The following is a 17118-nucleotide window of genomic DNA, read 5'->3' on the forward strand; positions in this document are numbered from 1 at the left end:
ACTGCCCAGTTGTACCACAATTGGTGAAACCCCTGCGGGTTTGAAATGTACACTATACCCCTAGCTGAATTCCCTGAGGGGTGTAGTTTGCAAAATGGGGTCACTTGTGGGGGGGTTCCTAACTTTTAGCATGTTATGGTGCCTAGAAACCTACATGGTGCCTAAAAAATAATCTCATAAAAAGGAGGCTCCAAAATCAAGTAGGTGCTCCTTCTATTATAAAGCCTGTGGTTTGGTCACCGTGCACACTAGGGCCACATATAGGATATTTATGAAAACAAAAGAATTGGGGGAATCAATTTTTAGTCACATTTCTCTAGTAAAATGTACTGTGTTCCTTAGAAAAATGTATTAAAATTGCAAATCTGCAAAAAAAAAGAAATTTTGAAATTTCACCTACACTTTGTTTTAATTCCTGTGAAACACCTAAAGGGTTAACAAACTTCCAAAATGCTGTTTTGAATACTGTGAGGGGTGCAGTTTTTGAAATGGCATCATTTATGGGGGTGTCTCACATACAAGTCCCTCAAAGTCACATCAGAACTGAACTGGTCCCTAAAAAAATCAGTGTTTGAAATTTTCTTGAAAATTTGAGAATTTGCTATTCATATTGTAAGCCTCCTAGTGTCCCAAAAAATTAAAAGGAAGTTGAAATAATGATGTCAACATAAAGTAGACATATGGTCTATGTTAGTTATTCACTATTTTGAGTGGTAAGATTATTTGTCTCACAAGCAGAAAATTTAACATTTTGCAAATCGCTAAATTTTCCATTTTTTCACGATATTTTGGTATTTTTCACAAAAAAACACAGACTGTATCGACGAAAATTTACCACTAACTTGAAGTACAATGTGTCACGAAAAAACAATCTCAAAATCACTGGGATAAGTAAAAGCAAAAAAAAGTTATCCCCACTTAAGTGAGACATGTCAGAATTGAAAAAAAGGGCTCTGTCAGGAAGGCAAAAACAGGCTCTGTCAGGAAGGGGTTAAGTCAGGTCGACCTTCCTGCCAGTCGACCTAGTGGGGTTGACCTAATGACTGTAGACCAAAGTTCATTCTAATAGATGACCGCATCCCAATTCAAGATACTGTATCTGTAAAACATCCCAGGCCAGAGGAAGTTCTCTTTTTTATTCCTTTCCACTTTAACTGTTTTTCCTCACTTTGTTTTGTGCAAGTTGTCTATTAATAGAACACCACCCCCCCCCCCCCACCCGTGATGTCACCGCCATTGTTCCTTCTGTCTAACTCTTGAATCCTGACATTACAATATAATGAAACCAAAACAGAGCTGCTCTGACTCATGTCATCCGTCTGTTCATTGACAGGTTATTCTGCGATCCTAAATTCGAATATGTTGCAACCGCTGGGTTCTAAAAGGGGCCATCGCAGTATTCCATGAACATGAATATGCATCGTCATGGAGACTCATTCAAACTGTTATTTGTGTTGTCTTTGTGGTTTGTTTTTTTAATTTGTTAAACCACCATCGCTTTTTAGGGGTATGGGTCATACGATCGACAGCACAAAGGTCGACATGGGGTTAGGTCAACAGGGTCATTAGGTCAACTCATGCATCAAGTCGACATGGGCTAGTCAAACATGGGGTTTTTCACTTTTTTTGGTCCCAAATGTTGACAGTCGACATGGACACCAAAAAAAAGTGCACCGCGTCCCCTCACGTGGCTCACTGCACTTGCCATGCTTTGAGCTCGGTGCCTCGCTGCGCTCGGCACAATATTTTATTCTCCCACCACGCCCTAGTGGATGGTTGGGCATGAAATACAGCCTGTCAGCACATGTCGGCTCAAAAAAAAAAAGAAGGGAAAAACCACATGTCGACCTTTTGACTGTTGACCTAATGGCCCTGTCGACATAACCCCATTTCGACCTTGATGCATGTCGATCTGTAGTGGCTGACCCAATGCATGTCAACCTTAGTGCTGCTGACCGAATGACCGTATCCCACCTTGTAGAACCGGTAGTGAGGATTTTCCGCACAATTTAACATTTTTATCCCTTTGCACATTCCAGGCCTCCTCGATGGGTACACGGACGAGAGAGTCTTTCTTGAAAAGCAACTGCAGGAAAAGAGCGATCTTATCCGGCATCTCGAACAGGAGCTACAAAGTACAGGTAACCGATTGCAGGAACTGGAGCAGGACCGGCAGCAGATAGAAGAGGAAAAGGAGCTGCTCTCCCGGCAGAGAGAAGCCCTGAAAGCCGACGCAGCACCAGCCGAGCAGCGTACGTACCATAAACATTTATTGTACCTGCAGTGTTATGGGTATATGATGCCAAGTCACATTATTACACATCATCACTGCCAGCACATAACATGTGGCAGGGCCCCGCCAGACAGCTGACAGGCAGCTTACATAATGACCATCATTATATCCACTTACAACAGCATAATGTTATCATTGAACTTTACACCGGGGCAGATCCCGGCAGTATGACCGCAATTACAACACGGTTAACGTCTCTTTCCACCTTAGTACTAATATCTGTGTAGTGCCAATCGCACTCACTGGGTAGCAGGGAAGTCTGATGTTGACTGGAACAGTGCCCCAGAATGGTCATCCCAAAATGGTTATAATATATATATATATATATATATATATATATATATATATATATATATATATATATATATCATTGATTATAGTCCCTCTATAAGCAGTTGGGGAGTGTTTATTGATTTTCCATTTTACAGATGTGAACAAGTTTTATTTAATTACGTTTTGAACTCACAATTCGTCTAATTTTCAGTCTGTTTCCTTCTTCACCGAAACATCAGCATGAGTTCATTATGGCCATTAGGTAGAATGGTAATTTATTCTTCAGTAGTGTAAATAGGCCAATCTGGGAGTTGGCCTCATAATTAGCATGGCCTACTCCAGGGCTGGGCAACACCGGCCCTCCAGATGTTAATGAACTACACATCCCAGGATGCTTTGCATTCGTTTTCCTATGTGGCCATGCTGAAACTGATGCAAGACATGCTGGGATGTGTAGTTCATCAACATCTGGAGGGCCGGTGTTGCCCAGCCCTGGCCTACTCCATGAGATGTCCACGCTAAGGAGCTCATTCCGACGGATTCCGACGTTGGGGTAATGACTGTCGGAATCCCGACTGTCGGTGAGTCGTCCAGCACCCATATGTGTCCTTCTACCTTATTCTATTGTTTCATTCTCTTTCTGAGTATACTGGGCCAAACTAGATAAATGACTGCATGGCTCTCCCATGAAATTGAATAAGATCTACTGATGGTTCTAGAATTTTCTGGATTATTAAGTAAATATATATAAAACCTAGTACTATGCACCCAGTACTTGTACATTCATTGTACAGTTTATGTAAAAGTGTAACATGGATGATAACAGTATCCTGATCACAAGAGTATCACCGTACTGTAATTTCCCTCCAGGCGTCCATTGTTATAAGTACATGGGCAGGATGAGAATATGTATTGCAGTTTGTACCATTAAATCACCTTTAGAACTTGTAATTTCTCTTGTCTGCCAGTTAAAAACCATTTATGTTCTCATTCACTTTTTTACCGTGGTTACAACAATCATTGAGGCCAATTCAATTAAGCGCAATATGAACAGTGCCAGGAAGGAGGCTCCGGAGCTATTCAATTGGCCGTGTTGGGTGTTTAGTTGCAAGACTCGACATTCTCTGAATTCTGCTCCCGATACGATGCTGTTTATGTCGCTCTAAAGGCAGAAGGCGCCACTATCTTAGTCGGATCCTCTGGTCGAGCATAACCGCGTTGATTAGCTCTGGGACTTCCTTCCCAGCGCTATTCGTGAGGCACCGAATTGAATTGACCCCATTGTTTTCTATGGGTTCTTTGTTCATGAAAATGTTGGCATCCAGCTGGATTTTGAAGATTGTATTGAATAAAGTAATAAGTGATATTCTGTCTTTATATAACCTTAATACAGAAAATAAATGTTACCTGTTCCCAACCCTTGGCCATAGAACGACTAGCATGCTAATCTCCACGCTCACCCAGCTGTCTCTCCTCACCCCACACCAGACTTTGTTCTGCGTCTGCTCTTGTACAACCTGAGGCAGGTGTTGACGAGACTATGGGCCTGGTTCTGATTTGAGAAGTAAATAAAAAAAAATAGAAAGTGATACCCCTTTCACAGATACGGGACATGGAAATCCCGGACTTTGTCATGTGAACATCAACCTGGGATTTCTGTATGTCTGAAAGAAAACGACCCGGGACTATGGGAGTTATTCTGGTTCACTCGCAAAGGCACAATCACTCTCTAATGGATAAAACCATATGCACTGCAGGTGGGGCTGATGTAACATGTGCAGAGAAAGTTAGATTTGGTTGGGGGGGGGGGGTGGGGTGTACTTCAAACTGATATCTATATTGCAGTGTAAAAATAAAGCAGCCAGTATTTACCCTGCACAGAAACAAAATAACTCACCCAAATCTAACTCTCTGCACATGTTACATCTGCCCCACCTGCAGTGCACATGGTTTTGTCTATTAAAGAGTGATTGTGCCTTTGCAAGTGAACCAGAATAACCCCCTAAGTCCAGGTTCCACAACCCTGCTCCCGACCAGGGTCATGGAGAGGAGACCCGGCAAATTCCTGGGTTGCATATCTGAAAGCGTCAGAACTGTGCATCTGGGCAAAACCATATCAAACCCCCCGCCACCCCACCCCCCGCGACAATCCGATCCCTTCTCTAACATGCGAGGGGATGTGTACGCTAACACATCCCCTCGCATGCGGCCACATGTTTGAAAAATCACTTGATGGCCGCTCACAATCGACTTCTCACCCGTTTGCTAATAAAAGTCAGTCTAGAATACCTTTTAGTATGGCCGCAGATTGACGAATTCGGGGCAGGCGCTGATGTCATGTGATTTCAGCCGCCTGCCCCAAGCAGGGGCATAAAACGCTGGGGGTCCCCCTGCGTCCACCCCCTGCCTGCCCCTTCCCGCCCCTCCTAGAGCGAACGGACCAGTGAGTGTGAAACTTGCCGAAGCTCCCGGGGTTTGTGCATGCATGTATTCGCGCACACGCAAGTCCCAACCACCGGAGCGGGACCTCTTACAAACAGATTTGAATCGGCTACTAGTGTGCAGAGAGAGTTAGATTTGGGTGGGGTGTGTCCAGACTGAAATTTCAAATGTACTGTAAAAATAAATAAATAAATCTAATATTTATAGGCTACATGCAGAAACAGCCGGTATTTACCCTGCACACGAAAAAAAAAATATCTCAATGCATTGCAACCTGGTTTGTTCCAGATACAAAGTTACTTGATTTTTTTTTCTTTACTTCCAAATCAGTATCGGTCTGCATTGCCCGGCTGAATGGTTAGCATTCCAAGCCAGCAATATAGCAGATACTCGTCCAGTTGGGGAGAGGTTTGTACTTCTTCTTATACTCATGTCTAGGTCATTATTTCCCCCCATTTTTCTACATCCCATCTAAGCTCATTAATAATTAGAGACGTGAATCTCTCCTCCCATACAAGGTTTATGTAAAAGTTATTTTGATTTGCCCTTGGAATATAACATGTACAAGCAGTGCCCCCCGCTCGCCCTCCATTACCGGTAAGACATCAATGTGACCGCTCCGGGCGGGATGAAAGCGGTACCAGGTGTGTACAGCCTTCCCCTGCCTTGGTGCTATGATATCAGCTGTTTGCAGGAACTGGTTCTAGGTCTGTGCATTGATTACGTTAGTTTAGCAGTCACTGCATTACTCCTGTCATAATTCACCTCCTATTCTCCCTATGCTACTCTGTCTCCTCTCCTGTATCGTCACACTGTAGAAGAACTGTAGAAGGCATGTGAATTACACTGCATTGTTTTGTTCTCTTCTCCCAGGCTTAGTAGAAGCTGCAGTCGTTGCAGCTCCCAAAGAAGGTGTGTTTGTATCCCGCATGGCCAGACTTTTAATTGGGTGTTCAATGGCACAGATTGGGAATGAATTAATCCAATGGCTTTTCAAGGCTTTCTGCACTCCGATACCTTGCACTAACCCATACTCGCTTGCCACCGCTTAATTACCAGCTTCTAAACCTCTTCTACCTAACCATTTCCTTTGTGGTGCTACAAAACCCCCTTTCGCTAGCAAGGGGTTAATCACTGATCAATATTAACATCCGCCATCTACTCCCATAAAATAACCATCATCTTATCTCTCGGTCATTGACCAGTGACTTTCATCCCTCTATCACTCCCCATTCAGAAATCTATCCCCCAAACCTCCGATATCATTTGATTTTATTTATGTTTTATTTTTGGATCACAGAGCGTTTCCGCGATCACTGTCCAGCCCCTTCCGTAAGATGATGGTAATAGGCAGGGCCCGCTGGAATGGCAATAAAAAAAAATTGCACTCCGTACCTGGTGATTTTCTTTTCATTGTCTATTTCGCATTAATCATCTTTGTGACGGTTCTCTTTCCCTGGTAACAGAACCCGGTGATGTTTGCATTTTGCTCCAAACTGTGAGAAGTACTATGTTACACCTGTGCACGGGGTGCCCGTGTCCTGCCTTTCAACGTGGTTGGGAATAACCTCGGGTTTGGAATATTGACATATCGGGAGAGGTTCTGGATTCAAATTCCTAAAATGTACTTTAGAATCACATAATAAACTACGTGTAAAAAAAAATCATTTAGAAAATGATCTACGTGTTTAAAGTTATTCCATAATGCTGTTATGTTTTTGTAAATAAAGTTTGGTGTAAAAAAAAAAAATTGTGAGTTTGCAAACCGTAACAGTTACCGTTATATATAGCAGTGGATATGTTGTGCATTGTTCTATAGAAATCACACATACTGCTCCATAAAGGGGACCGATTTGCACAGGCAAATTAAAACTCGGTAGAGAATAGCATTCTATTTTGCGTTCCCAGATTATTCCGATATGTCAAGCCGATCCGATGTTTTTCTTAACATGCGCGTATGGTTTGTTGAGCCCCTGTGATTGGAAATCCACCATCTCCCTGAGTGGTAACTGATGAGATCTGTGTGACCTCCCCAAACAGAGCTGTTAGAAGAGACCGAGAAACTCTTGAAGGAGAAAATCGAGGTCCAGCGCCAAGCGGAGAAGGACTCGGGGGATCTCCACAAACAAGTGAAAGTCCTGGAGGCTGAACTGGAAGAGCAGGTGAATCGTTACACGGAGCTGGAGCAGGAGAAAAATGCTGATCTGGTGGATCTCCGCCAGAAGAACATCTCCCTTGAGAAACAGCTGGAGAAGACTCGGCGGTTCTTAGATGTAAGTGAATGGCCAAGGCCACATGCTCTGACCTGAGACTGTTACTATTTTACAAGTGTTTATTTTATTTTGACTTAGACCATTATATGTGATTAGTTATCGAGTGTTGTTTGAAAGGGAAATTCTCATTTTGTTTCTTTGTTTTAAAGCATAGAATAAAAATATTTCCTTGAAAATGGGAGCATGCATTGCCGGGTAGGGTGATAGTTCAATCAGTGACTATACAAAATTATGTACCAGCGCCACCCAGTGGCTAGATCATAGGTAGCACGGACGGTGTAACTGCCTCACAGCACTGAGGCCATGGGTTTGATTCCCACCATCGCCCTAACTGTGCAGAGTTTGTATTTTCTTCCCGTGCTTGCATGGGTTTCCTTCGGGTACTCCGGTTTCCTCCCACAATCCAAAAATATACTGCTAGGTCAATTGGCTCCCAACAAAATGAACCCAAGAGTGAGTGTGTGTCCGTGTACATGTGGTAGGGAATATAGATTGTAAGTTCCACTGGGGCAGGGACAATGTTCAAATATTCTCTGTACAACGCTGTGGAATATGTGTGCGCTATATAAGAAACTTTTAATATAATAACAGGTAGACAACCTGTGACACTCCAGCTGCTGTGGAACTGCATATCTCAGACTGCCCTGGCACAGTTTAAGCATGCCCTAACAACAACACTCTGGCAGAGCATGCTGGGATATGTAGTTCCATAACAGCCATAGTGCCATAGGCTGCCTACTCTTGGGCTTTATCCAGTCAACAGATCGACGATGTCTACATCGACAATGACTTAGATTAGATGCATATAAATGGTCGGCATAAACTAGATCAACATTGACAGACGATTGACACAAGCAAAAGGTTGACATGAAAATGGTTGACACTGACAAAGCCAACCATTGACCGTTTTTCATGGTTTTTTTTTCTTACCGACTTCATACTTTACTATCCAAGTGGACATAGAGGGAGAATAAAATAGTGTGTCCGAAGCATGACGAACGCAACGAGGGATGCGACACACTTACGTAAACACCAAAAAAAACACAAAAAACTTGTGTTGACTTTCTCACTGTGGACATATTCCTGTCAACCTTTTGCTTCTGTCAATCAGTTACTGTCGATCTAGACGCTGCTGTCTATTTAAGGCATCTAACAAGTTGCGATTGGCCATTAGTGATCACTGCATAAACCAGCTGGTTCTCCGACCCCTTGCCTGTTAACATCCTGCTATCTAACCACCACCCCCTCGCTTGCACCTCTTGTAATCTGTCTGTCTCCCCTTCCTATTAGATTGTAAGCTCCTCCGAGTAGGGCCCTCATCCCTCCTGTTGTCAAAGCCCACTTCTCTTCACATTTCACTCACAGCTCTCCTTTACTCCAACACTCAGTGACCATCTTCATACTCATCTCCATCATTGGCCTCAAGCCTCTAGTTGTATGTTGATTGGGTTCTCACTACTTACATTTAAGCTGTAATGTGTATTGAACTGTGGTGCTCTTTATTTGTACTGTATTTTTGTTATTTATTCAATGTTAAGCCAAGTTTTGTCTCCCTGTATTGTTCCTTTGTACGGCGCTGCGAAACACTTGTGGCGCCTTATAAATAAAATTATAATAATAATAATAATCAACCAAGTCATTTTCTATATAGACCCCCTTAATCTTTTATACCAGGCATGGCCAAACTATGACCCTCCGGCTGTTGTGAAACTACTAGTCCCATCATGCCTTGCAACAGTTTTGCTCTTCAGGAATGCTTAAACTATAGCAAGGCATGCTGGGATGTGGCGTGGCCAAACTGTTCTATACCATAACCCGCCTCGGTTAGGTTATGAATAGTAAAACTCCTTAAACACAACATGCAATAATTTTTTACTTCATCTCTTTCAGACAGTACTGTTAAAAAAAAATGTCCATTTGATGCTTTATTTAAAAAGCTATCTATAGTTTTCATCAAAAAGTCTGTAGGTATAATATCAGTGTAACAAAGGTCAGCAGCCTCTGTAATAGCCTCATATAAACGTAACTTATATGTATTTTTTTTTCGTGTTCATGTTTCAAAAATCTTAACATGAGGACACGTGTATATTTGTGTGTGTGTGTGTTCTGTATGCATTTTTTAAAAAAAAATTTGTCTGTGACAGAACAGATCTTGTGTGAATGCATGGTCATGTGTTTGGAACTGCGTTGCCGTGCTCAAGACGCACTGCAATGGAAACATCCAACAATCGCACAACATAAGATTAATGCACTGAAATGGCGAATATGTGTTATCACGTTTGTTGCAACGATTGTTGTATTTTCATGCAATTGACTCCTGTCCGACACCGCATACGTATCCTGCTCACTCTTGCTTGTCATTGGTCCACAGGAACAGGCAGTGGATCGGGAACACGAGAGAGATGTGTTTCAGCAGGAAATCCAGAAACTAGAGCAGCAGCTTAAAATGCCACAGAGACATCAACCTGTTAATGATCATCAAAGCAATGAGGTAGGATACAAACACAGCCGTCCCCTGTTATACGTGTGCAGTGTATTAGGACGGTTTGCATGGCTGCTTCAGACTCCACACTAAATAATATTACGCCATAAACCTTCTGTCTGCCCCACTCTTATAATAGATATATTTGTATTTTTAACTAACGCAGTCATTTGGGTGAAGATAAATGTGATTATTTCAATAAAATCTTCTGGGTGGATTATCATTACTTCTCAGTAACATGCAGCAGGACGTGAAATGGAATGTCACATAATGTGACATTATATTAAAATATAATTAGTTCTTGTTATATTATGTATTATTCCGTCATGAAGTATATAACGCGTAGTCTGCTGTGTCTTGGCTTTTTCTTCATCCAATGAAACGTCTGCTTTCCCTCCGATGTAAGGGAGGTGTGATGTTCCCTCTGTAATTACCTGTATGTCCCAGCTCACACCTAGTTATCATTTTGGTATTAAAATGCTCTTTAAATGTTTAGAGTTTTGCTGATGTCTGTCCCTGGCAGGTGGAAAAGCTGGAGAGCAGCCTGAAGGAAAAGACAGACAAGTGCAGCGAGCTTCTGCTGTCCAAGGAGCAACTTCAACGGGACGTGCTGGAGAGGAACGAGGAGATTGAGAAGCTGGAGAGCAGGATCCGGGAGCTGGAGCAGGCACTGATTATCAGTGCGGACAGTCTGCAGAAGGTAAAGGGGTGTATGCCGCTCTCCTCCCAAGTGCCACTGTGATGCCACATGCCTAGAGCATGGCATCAGTAAATATACCCCTAAGGTGTGGGTGGGGGTATTCAATCCCGGCCGAATCTACTGGCCAGGTGAAAAATCGGCAGTTAGTATTCAATCACTGTCATTTTCTCCCATTTTTTAGTCCATTTGCGCCAATGCCGTATCACCTTTTTGGGGGGGCAAATCGTGATGGGTGAAAACACCCCCAAAAATGGGAATTTTTTTAAAATTTCCGTCTGGTGAAAAATTCACCCGTGATTGAATACCCCCCTAAGGGGACAATCCTATTCCGTGCGGGTGCGAATCATCACAGAACCGGGCGCACTTTACGGCAGGCTGAATTCGCTTAAAAGCACTCGCACCTCCATAGGGATACCAGCAATTTTAAGCGAATTCGGCCTAGCAAAAGGGTACGAGATCAGCTTAATTTGGGTGCTGTTTTCAGCATTTAAACACATGAAAACGGAACCCGAATGGCACCTCGCACCCTTCTCATCTCATTGTGTGCATATTGTTTCATTTAGGATTAGATCTAGATTGCATTTATTATTTATCTAGCACCTTCTAGAAGACAATAGCTGGAGTCTGATTTGTTGCTATGGGCAACCACTCCACTTAAGCACACCCACACCTTAGTAAATTCTCATTTCAGTGATTTGTTGGCGAGATATTTATGGTTGCTGTAGTGCAGCCATTTTCTCTCCACAATGCTTTACCTGTGGCTATCGGACTGATAGTTTCACTCCCTTCTCGTTTAAATGTGGGTTAAAGCTGCAGAAACGGGTAAGGAAAGTAAGAGAGGTTAGACGTGTGGATGCACATTTTTTTATTTTCAAATAACTTTATTAAAACTATTTCATGCACAGTGCTCACCAGGGGAAGGAAGGGATAATGTTTTGTCATATTCAAATGAACCCGCCTGTTATTATTTTTTTTTGCATTGTGGGTGGAAACCAGAACCCCTGGAAGTAACCCCCATACACATAATTGAGAATACCTCCATACACATGGAGAGAGCATACTAATATTACACGGGTGCTCGATGACGCTCCGAAAGGGGGGATCCCAACGTCGGAATCCCTACTGCCGGTGCTCCGATGGGGGATCCTGACTCACAGGGGCTATTCTCCCTTGTGTTGGGTCCATGACCCCCATAGAGGGAGAATAGAACCTGTGGCGAGCGTAGCGAGCCACCGTGCCCGCAGCGTGACGAGCTCGCCCCCCTGTCGGAGCACCGGCAGTCAGGATTCCAATGTCGGGATCCCCCCTGTCGGAGTGCCATACCACACCCACATTACACACAGGGCCTTGTTGGCAATAAAAGCCAGGATCTCCGTGTTTTGGGACAGTGACGCTTACTTCTACGAGAACCATGTTATCTTTTGTTGCCTTAGATGGAGAATGCCTAAAAATGGTCTGTAAACACTTATGTTGCAGCTATGCAATAACCCTGATTGTATAATGTCATTACCTATAGGTGGAGGAGAGGAGGACCTCTATCGTCATTGGACTAAAGGGAGAAATGCCTCTGGAAGCGCAGCTCCAGGTGGAGCGAGAAGCAATAGACCGAAAAGAAAAAGAGGTGACATTTTCTGTATTAAACATAAATTGCCAATGAAGACACATTGGGCCTTATTCAGACCTGATTGCACGGCAGCGAATTTGCAGCGGCCATCGATCATGTACACGCCACCCGGCTAGAGTGAAATCCCGCCTTGCGAATTTAATGTGCTCACAGTGCGAATAGATGTGTACGGCAACGGTCCAAAAATGTCCAAATCCATACGAAAGCCGTTCATCATCAAACGATTTCCCCACTGGTCACCACTGATCGTGGGTTCCGAGTAGCCCTAGACTTAACTCGGCGGCTGCGATGAAATCGGCCTGATCTTGGCCGGAGCTGAAGTCTCGTACCCTCCCCTAACACGCTTAGAAATAAAAGAATTCCATCGCTGGACAGCATAGTGCATTTGCATTGCGGCCCAGACTCACGCGCGGTCTATCGATAATTGGCCGCTGTGCGAATCCGCACAACAGCGATCAGGTTTGAGTCAGGACCAATGTTTTCATTGATTACTCTGAGTATTTCCCATGAAGGAGATGCCTCACACTCTACCTGTAGTTCTTGGGATATACTGTAACGCTCATCACCTCTTAACTCCACATTATTCAGGTCACAAACCTGGTGGAGCAGCTGGAGCAGTTCAGGGAGGAGCTAGAGAATAAGAATGAAGAGGTCCAGCAGCTTCACATGCAGCTAGAGATCCAGAGGAAGGAGTCCGCAACCCGACTGCAGGAGCTGGAGCAGGAGAACAAAGTTCTGAAGGTGAGATGTTGTTACTCTTGTTTCTCCGCTTAGGGTACAAAACCTAGAATGACTCTTGGTCCTTGGCTGACCCCCCTTGCCTGGCACACACCTGGGGGGGGGGGGGGGGGGGGCAGCACATGTATCTGAATTGAAGAATTGCTGCTGTAGACATTTTTTTCATTGAGCTTTGTCATTGGCCTTGGTACTGACCTCCCACCCTGTTAATAAATGTAGGGATATTTTTGAATTATCATCCATGGAAGAGTAACCTCACCCACACTGGTGATGAGAAAGCTACAAGAAATGTGGTACACACACAATGGGCCGCTCACACACTAAATGTCTGTTTTGTTTTACACATCTAAGGAAGGAATGGAAAAAACACAAAATGAGACCAACTCGTCCAAGCTGCATCATTTCAGACCAGATAAGGAAGAGGACATATTGCTTTCGAAAGACCAGGAGATCGGTTTACTGAATGAGCAGATAGTCCGTTCCCAGGCGCAACTTGAGGCTGCAACGTATAGCAAGGTAATTTGTGCCTGCAATCGCTCAGTTTCCTACAGTATACCTGAGACTCTGAGCTTTGGGGTAAAGCAGTGAAGATCACTTCACTGGAAATGAGTGACATCACTGAGACATGAGCTATAAATATTGGTTCAGCCAATGAAATAGCTGCTTCCATTGCAAGTAACAAGTGTTCTACCACTGAGGACAAGACTGTCATTCGGTTCCTTATATCAATGAGACTCTTTGTCCCGCTGAACCAGAAGTGGTGCAGACTGTTAAATAGCAGGAACCACCATTATTTAAGTCATTTTAGCTATAGAAGTGAGATCATTGTTTTTATTGGTCAGTTTATGACACTTTTTTTTTTGCACAAATTTTCAAACCTTCATCTCTTTGGTCATTGGCTGATCTCTGCAGGAGTGTTGCCCTGTGACTTGCACAATTAGAGGAGAGGGAGAGTATTTCCCTTGTCCTCTCATGTCACCCTGATCTTTAATCTTCCATCGATTATTGCACTGTGGTTGGTGATCAAGTTAGTCTATGAAGCCCCTAGGATGTTTGCAATAGATTCCACCAGTTTTATTGACTTGTTAGTGAAATTATCAAACCATTTTTCTATTTGTTTCAGGTGATTGAAGAGAAAAATGAAAAACTTAAGGAGTACAAGAGCCAGATCAAATGTTTGAAAAGTGACCAGGAACGTTTGAAGAAGAACAGCGAGGAAGAGGTAGAAAAGCTCAATGAAGTTATAGAGAAGCTACAAGAGGAGTTGTCTCGCATAGAACAAAAAGTGCCTATGGAAGTCACCAGCGCAGAGGACGGGCAGCACCAGTTTGCAGACAATGTTGACGGGAAGGACCTTTTACAGTCATTGGCTGCAGAAAGCCATGTCGCTCTTCTCAGCACGAAGGAACAAAAGCTTGGTGCCAATAAAATGATGAACACTATAGTGGCAGAAACTGAGATCATGTCCAGTGGCAAAAGGGAAAAAGAGGTCTCGAGTCCGTCAAGCCAAGTATCCATACCTCTGCAGGAAGACGTGCGCAGAGCTATGCAGGACATGGAGTCTCAGTTGCAACAACTGCAGCAGGATATTATGGAAAAAGATTCCTCTCTGAAACAGTATTATCATCAAGTTACGACGCTGAAAGAACAGACCCAAGTGATACAAGAGTTGAACAAGACAATCGGGAGGCTTCAGCTGGAACTAGCAGACAAAGACCATAAAATCCGTGAAGTTGAATGTTCTAACCACCAGATTAATTCTTTGAGCAGAGAAAAACGAATAATTCCAAGAATTGAAATCTATGACACCGATGTGACCCCCTTGAATAGTGAGCTGGATTCAACAAAGGCCGAACTAGAGCAATTAGAGAGAGAGCTGGAAAACATTAGGAATGCTTCAGAAAACGTTGCAGTGAAGGAGGTGGCTACACACAAATCAGAGGACAAGATTGATGCTTGTTATGCAGGTAGCGCAGAGAAGTTGATGGAGGCTTTGAGAGCGAAAACCGCACAGCACTTAGCAGTTGAAGCCTTGCTGGTGTCTGTGCAAGAGGCCTCCGAGAGCACAATACATCATCTGAAGAGTCAGTTGCAAGACCTCCAGAAAACTGTCCAAGAGAAGGACTCAAAACTGCTGCAGCTTGAAAGGTCAACACACCTGCTTGAAAACCAAGAGATAGAGCGGCTGAATGCCTTGGTGGATCTTAACGTTGAGGCAAAGGATAAAGAATGTCAAACCCTAATGGAAAGTAACAAATTATTACTGCAGAAGGCAGAGGGAAGTGATGGTGAAGCAATACAAGCTGAGTCCGAGCTCAAGGAGACAAAAATAGAGTTGGCTTTTTTGAAAGAAGAGCTGGAAAAACTAAAGGAATCTCAAAAACGTATTGATGCAAGTGAAGGTGGTGATTCAGTAAAACATGGAATTGCCAAAGAAGGGCTACTAGTGACCAATCTAAAAGAAACCTTGCTTGGAGAGACCACACAGACACTAGTCAACCAAGCTATGGTCACAGCCATGGAGGAGACCACGTTAAAGACTTTGCAGAATATGGAGTTACAGTTGCAAGACCTTCAAAACGTCATCCAGCAGAAGGATTCAGAATTGTTGCAGTACGTGAATCAGAAAGACTTGCTCATCCAGCAAACAAGGGAGGTTGAGCGGCTGAATGAGGTGATCCGAACAATCAAGCAGGATTTCTCAGAAGAAGAGAAAACAGATTCCGAAGTTACGACACAGGATGGAGAAAGTTCTGCAAGCCATGAGGGAGTAACAACAGAAAATGAGGAGTTTTTGGTACAGAAAGTAAAATTAGAATGTGACAAGGACATTCAAGCTAAGACTGAGCTTGAGGAGGCAAGAATAGAGCTTACTTTTTTGAAAGAGGAGTTGGAAAAACTGAGGAAGTCTCAGGAACACATTGACATAATGGAACAAAATCCATCCAGTTTCCATGAAACCACCCAAGCAGGACTAAAGGCAACACATCTGGAGCAAGCATTGATCGAAAAGACCTCAGAGCTCTTAGCAAGCCAAGCAATGTTTACATCTTTGGAGGATGCCACCAAAGCTGCTATCCGAAATATGGAGTCACAGTTACAAAAACTTCAAACAGAGATTCAGGTGAAGGATTTAGAGTTGCTGCAGTATGTCAACCAACAAAACCTGCTCAACCAGCAAGTGAAGGAAATTGAGAGATTGAATGGTGTGATTGACACTCTTTGCCAACAATCGGGCGAAACCAAACAGTGGACCTCTATAGAGAAATCAGAGAGTAGCGCACATAAGCTTATAGCTCAGCGGCCAGAGAAGTTAGCCCAGCAGATGAATGGTGACACAGCAGATACCACCAATATAGTGGAGGCCAAAACAGGGGTCAACTGTTTTGAAGAAGTGCCAGGACAGATGAAAAGGACGATTCTTACACATGATGCTGGTCAGAACGAATCGAAAAGAGATGCAACTCTTGTCACACTGAGTACTGTCCATGATGGTGATGTGGACAAAGTTTTACTCCCATCTGTCCAAGTGACCATGCAGAGCACAATAGAAAACATGGAATCTCAGATGCAGGAACTTCACAAAGTTATTAAAGAGAGAGAATTGGAAATTTTATTGTATTTGGAAGAAATCGAAACTCTAAAAGATCAGTTAAAGGTGGAAAGTGATCAGCATGGTCAGATTATACTGTCCATGGAGGACACACTCAGGGAAAAAGTGGCTGCAGCTCTGGTGAGTGAAGTCCAACTGAAAGCATTTCAAGTGCACACCAAACAGATACGTGGGGAGGATACGTCCAGCATCCTGGAGAAAGAGTCAACATTGTTGCAGGACATTGTGTCTGAGGAGAAAGCAGAGCCAGATGTGACTGTACTGACTTTAAGACTACTAGAGATAGAGAAGCAGGTGTCTGACCTCCATGAGCAGCTGGAAGCAGAACGGGATCAGGTCAACAGGGCACACCAGCAGATATCTGAGAAGGAACAACAAATCCATGAACTGCAACAAGTCTTGGACAGCACTGGGGGCAAGCAGGATCTGGACTGGACACAAAGTCATGTGGAAACTGTAGATCGTGCATTATCACAGGTAAGGTACTGAACCAGATGGACTAATAACAGCAATAGCTACAGAAGTCTTATATTTTTTATTATACCATTTATATATAGAGCAAAAATGACAAACTTGTTAAGGTAATGGGGCCCATAAGTATATGAATAATTGTAATAGTTTCTTGTTTTACTGATGCCTTGGTTGGGTCATCAGCTGGATGTTGGAAATCTTCGATTCTC

General features: G+C 43.4%; 1 protein-coding gene across 1 annotated transcript in view; it reads left to right on the top strand.

Annotated features, from left to right (window-relative positions):
* The window catches only part of AKAP9 (A-kinase anchoring protein 9), a 229317-nt gene that overhangs the window by 166128 nt on the left and 46071 nt on the right, over window positions 1-17118 (top strand). Inside the window, exons 26-34 of the mRNA XM_083145245.1 lie at window positions 2040-2252; window positions 5882-5920; window positions 7049-7281; window positions 9653-9772; window positions 10287-10463; window positions 11980-12084; window positions 12676-12828; window positions 13177-13341; window positions 13949-16915. Of these exons, the coding sequence (XP_083001371.1) occupies window positions 2040-2252; window positions 5882-5920; window positions 7049-7281; window positions 9653-9772; window positions 10287-10463; window positions 11980-12084; window positions 12676-12828; window positions 13177-13341; window positions 13949-16915 (4172 nt within the window). The remainder of the gene's footprint in view (window positions 1-2039; window positions 2253-5881; window positions 5921-7048; window positions 7282-9652; window positions 9773-10286; window positions 10464-11979; window positions 12085-12675; window positions 12829-13176; window positions 13342-13948; window positions 16916-17118) is intronic.

This window comes from Crinia signifera, chromosome 5 (genome assembly GCF_055691185.1).
Source record: "Crinia signifera chromosome 5, ASM5569118v1, whole genome shotgun sequence".
NCBI classification, from domain to species: Eukaryota; Metazoa; Chordata; class Amphibia; order Anura; family Myobatrachidae; genus Crinia; species Crinia signifera.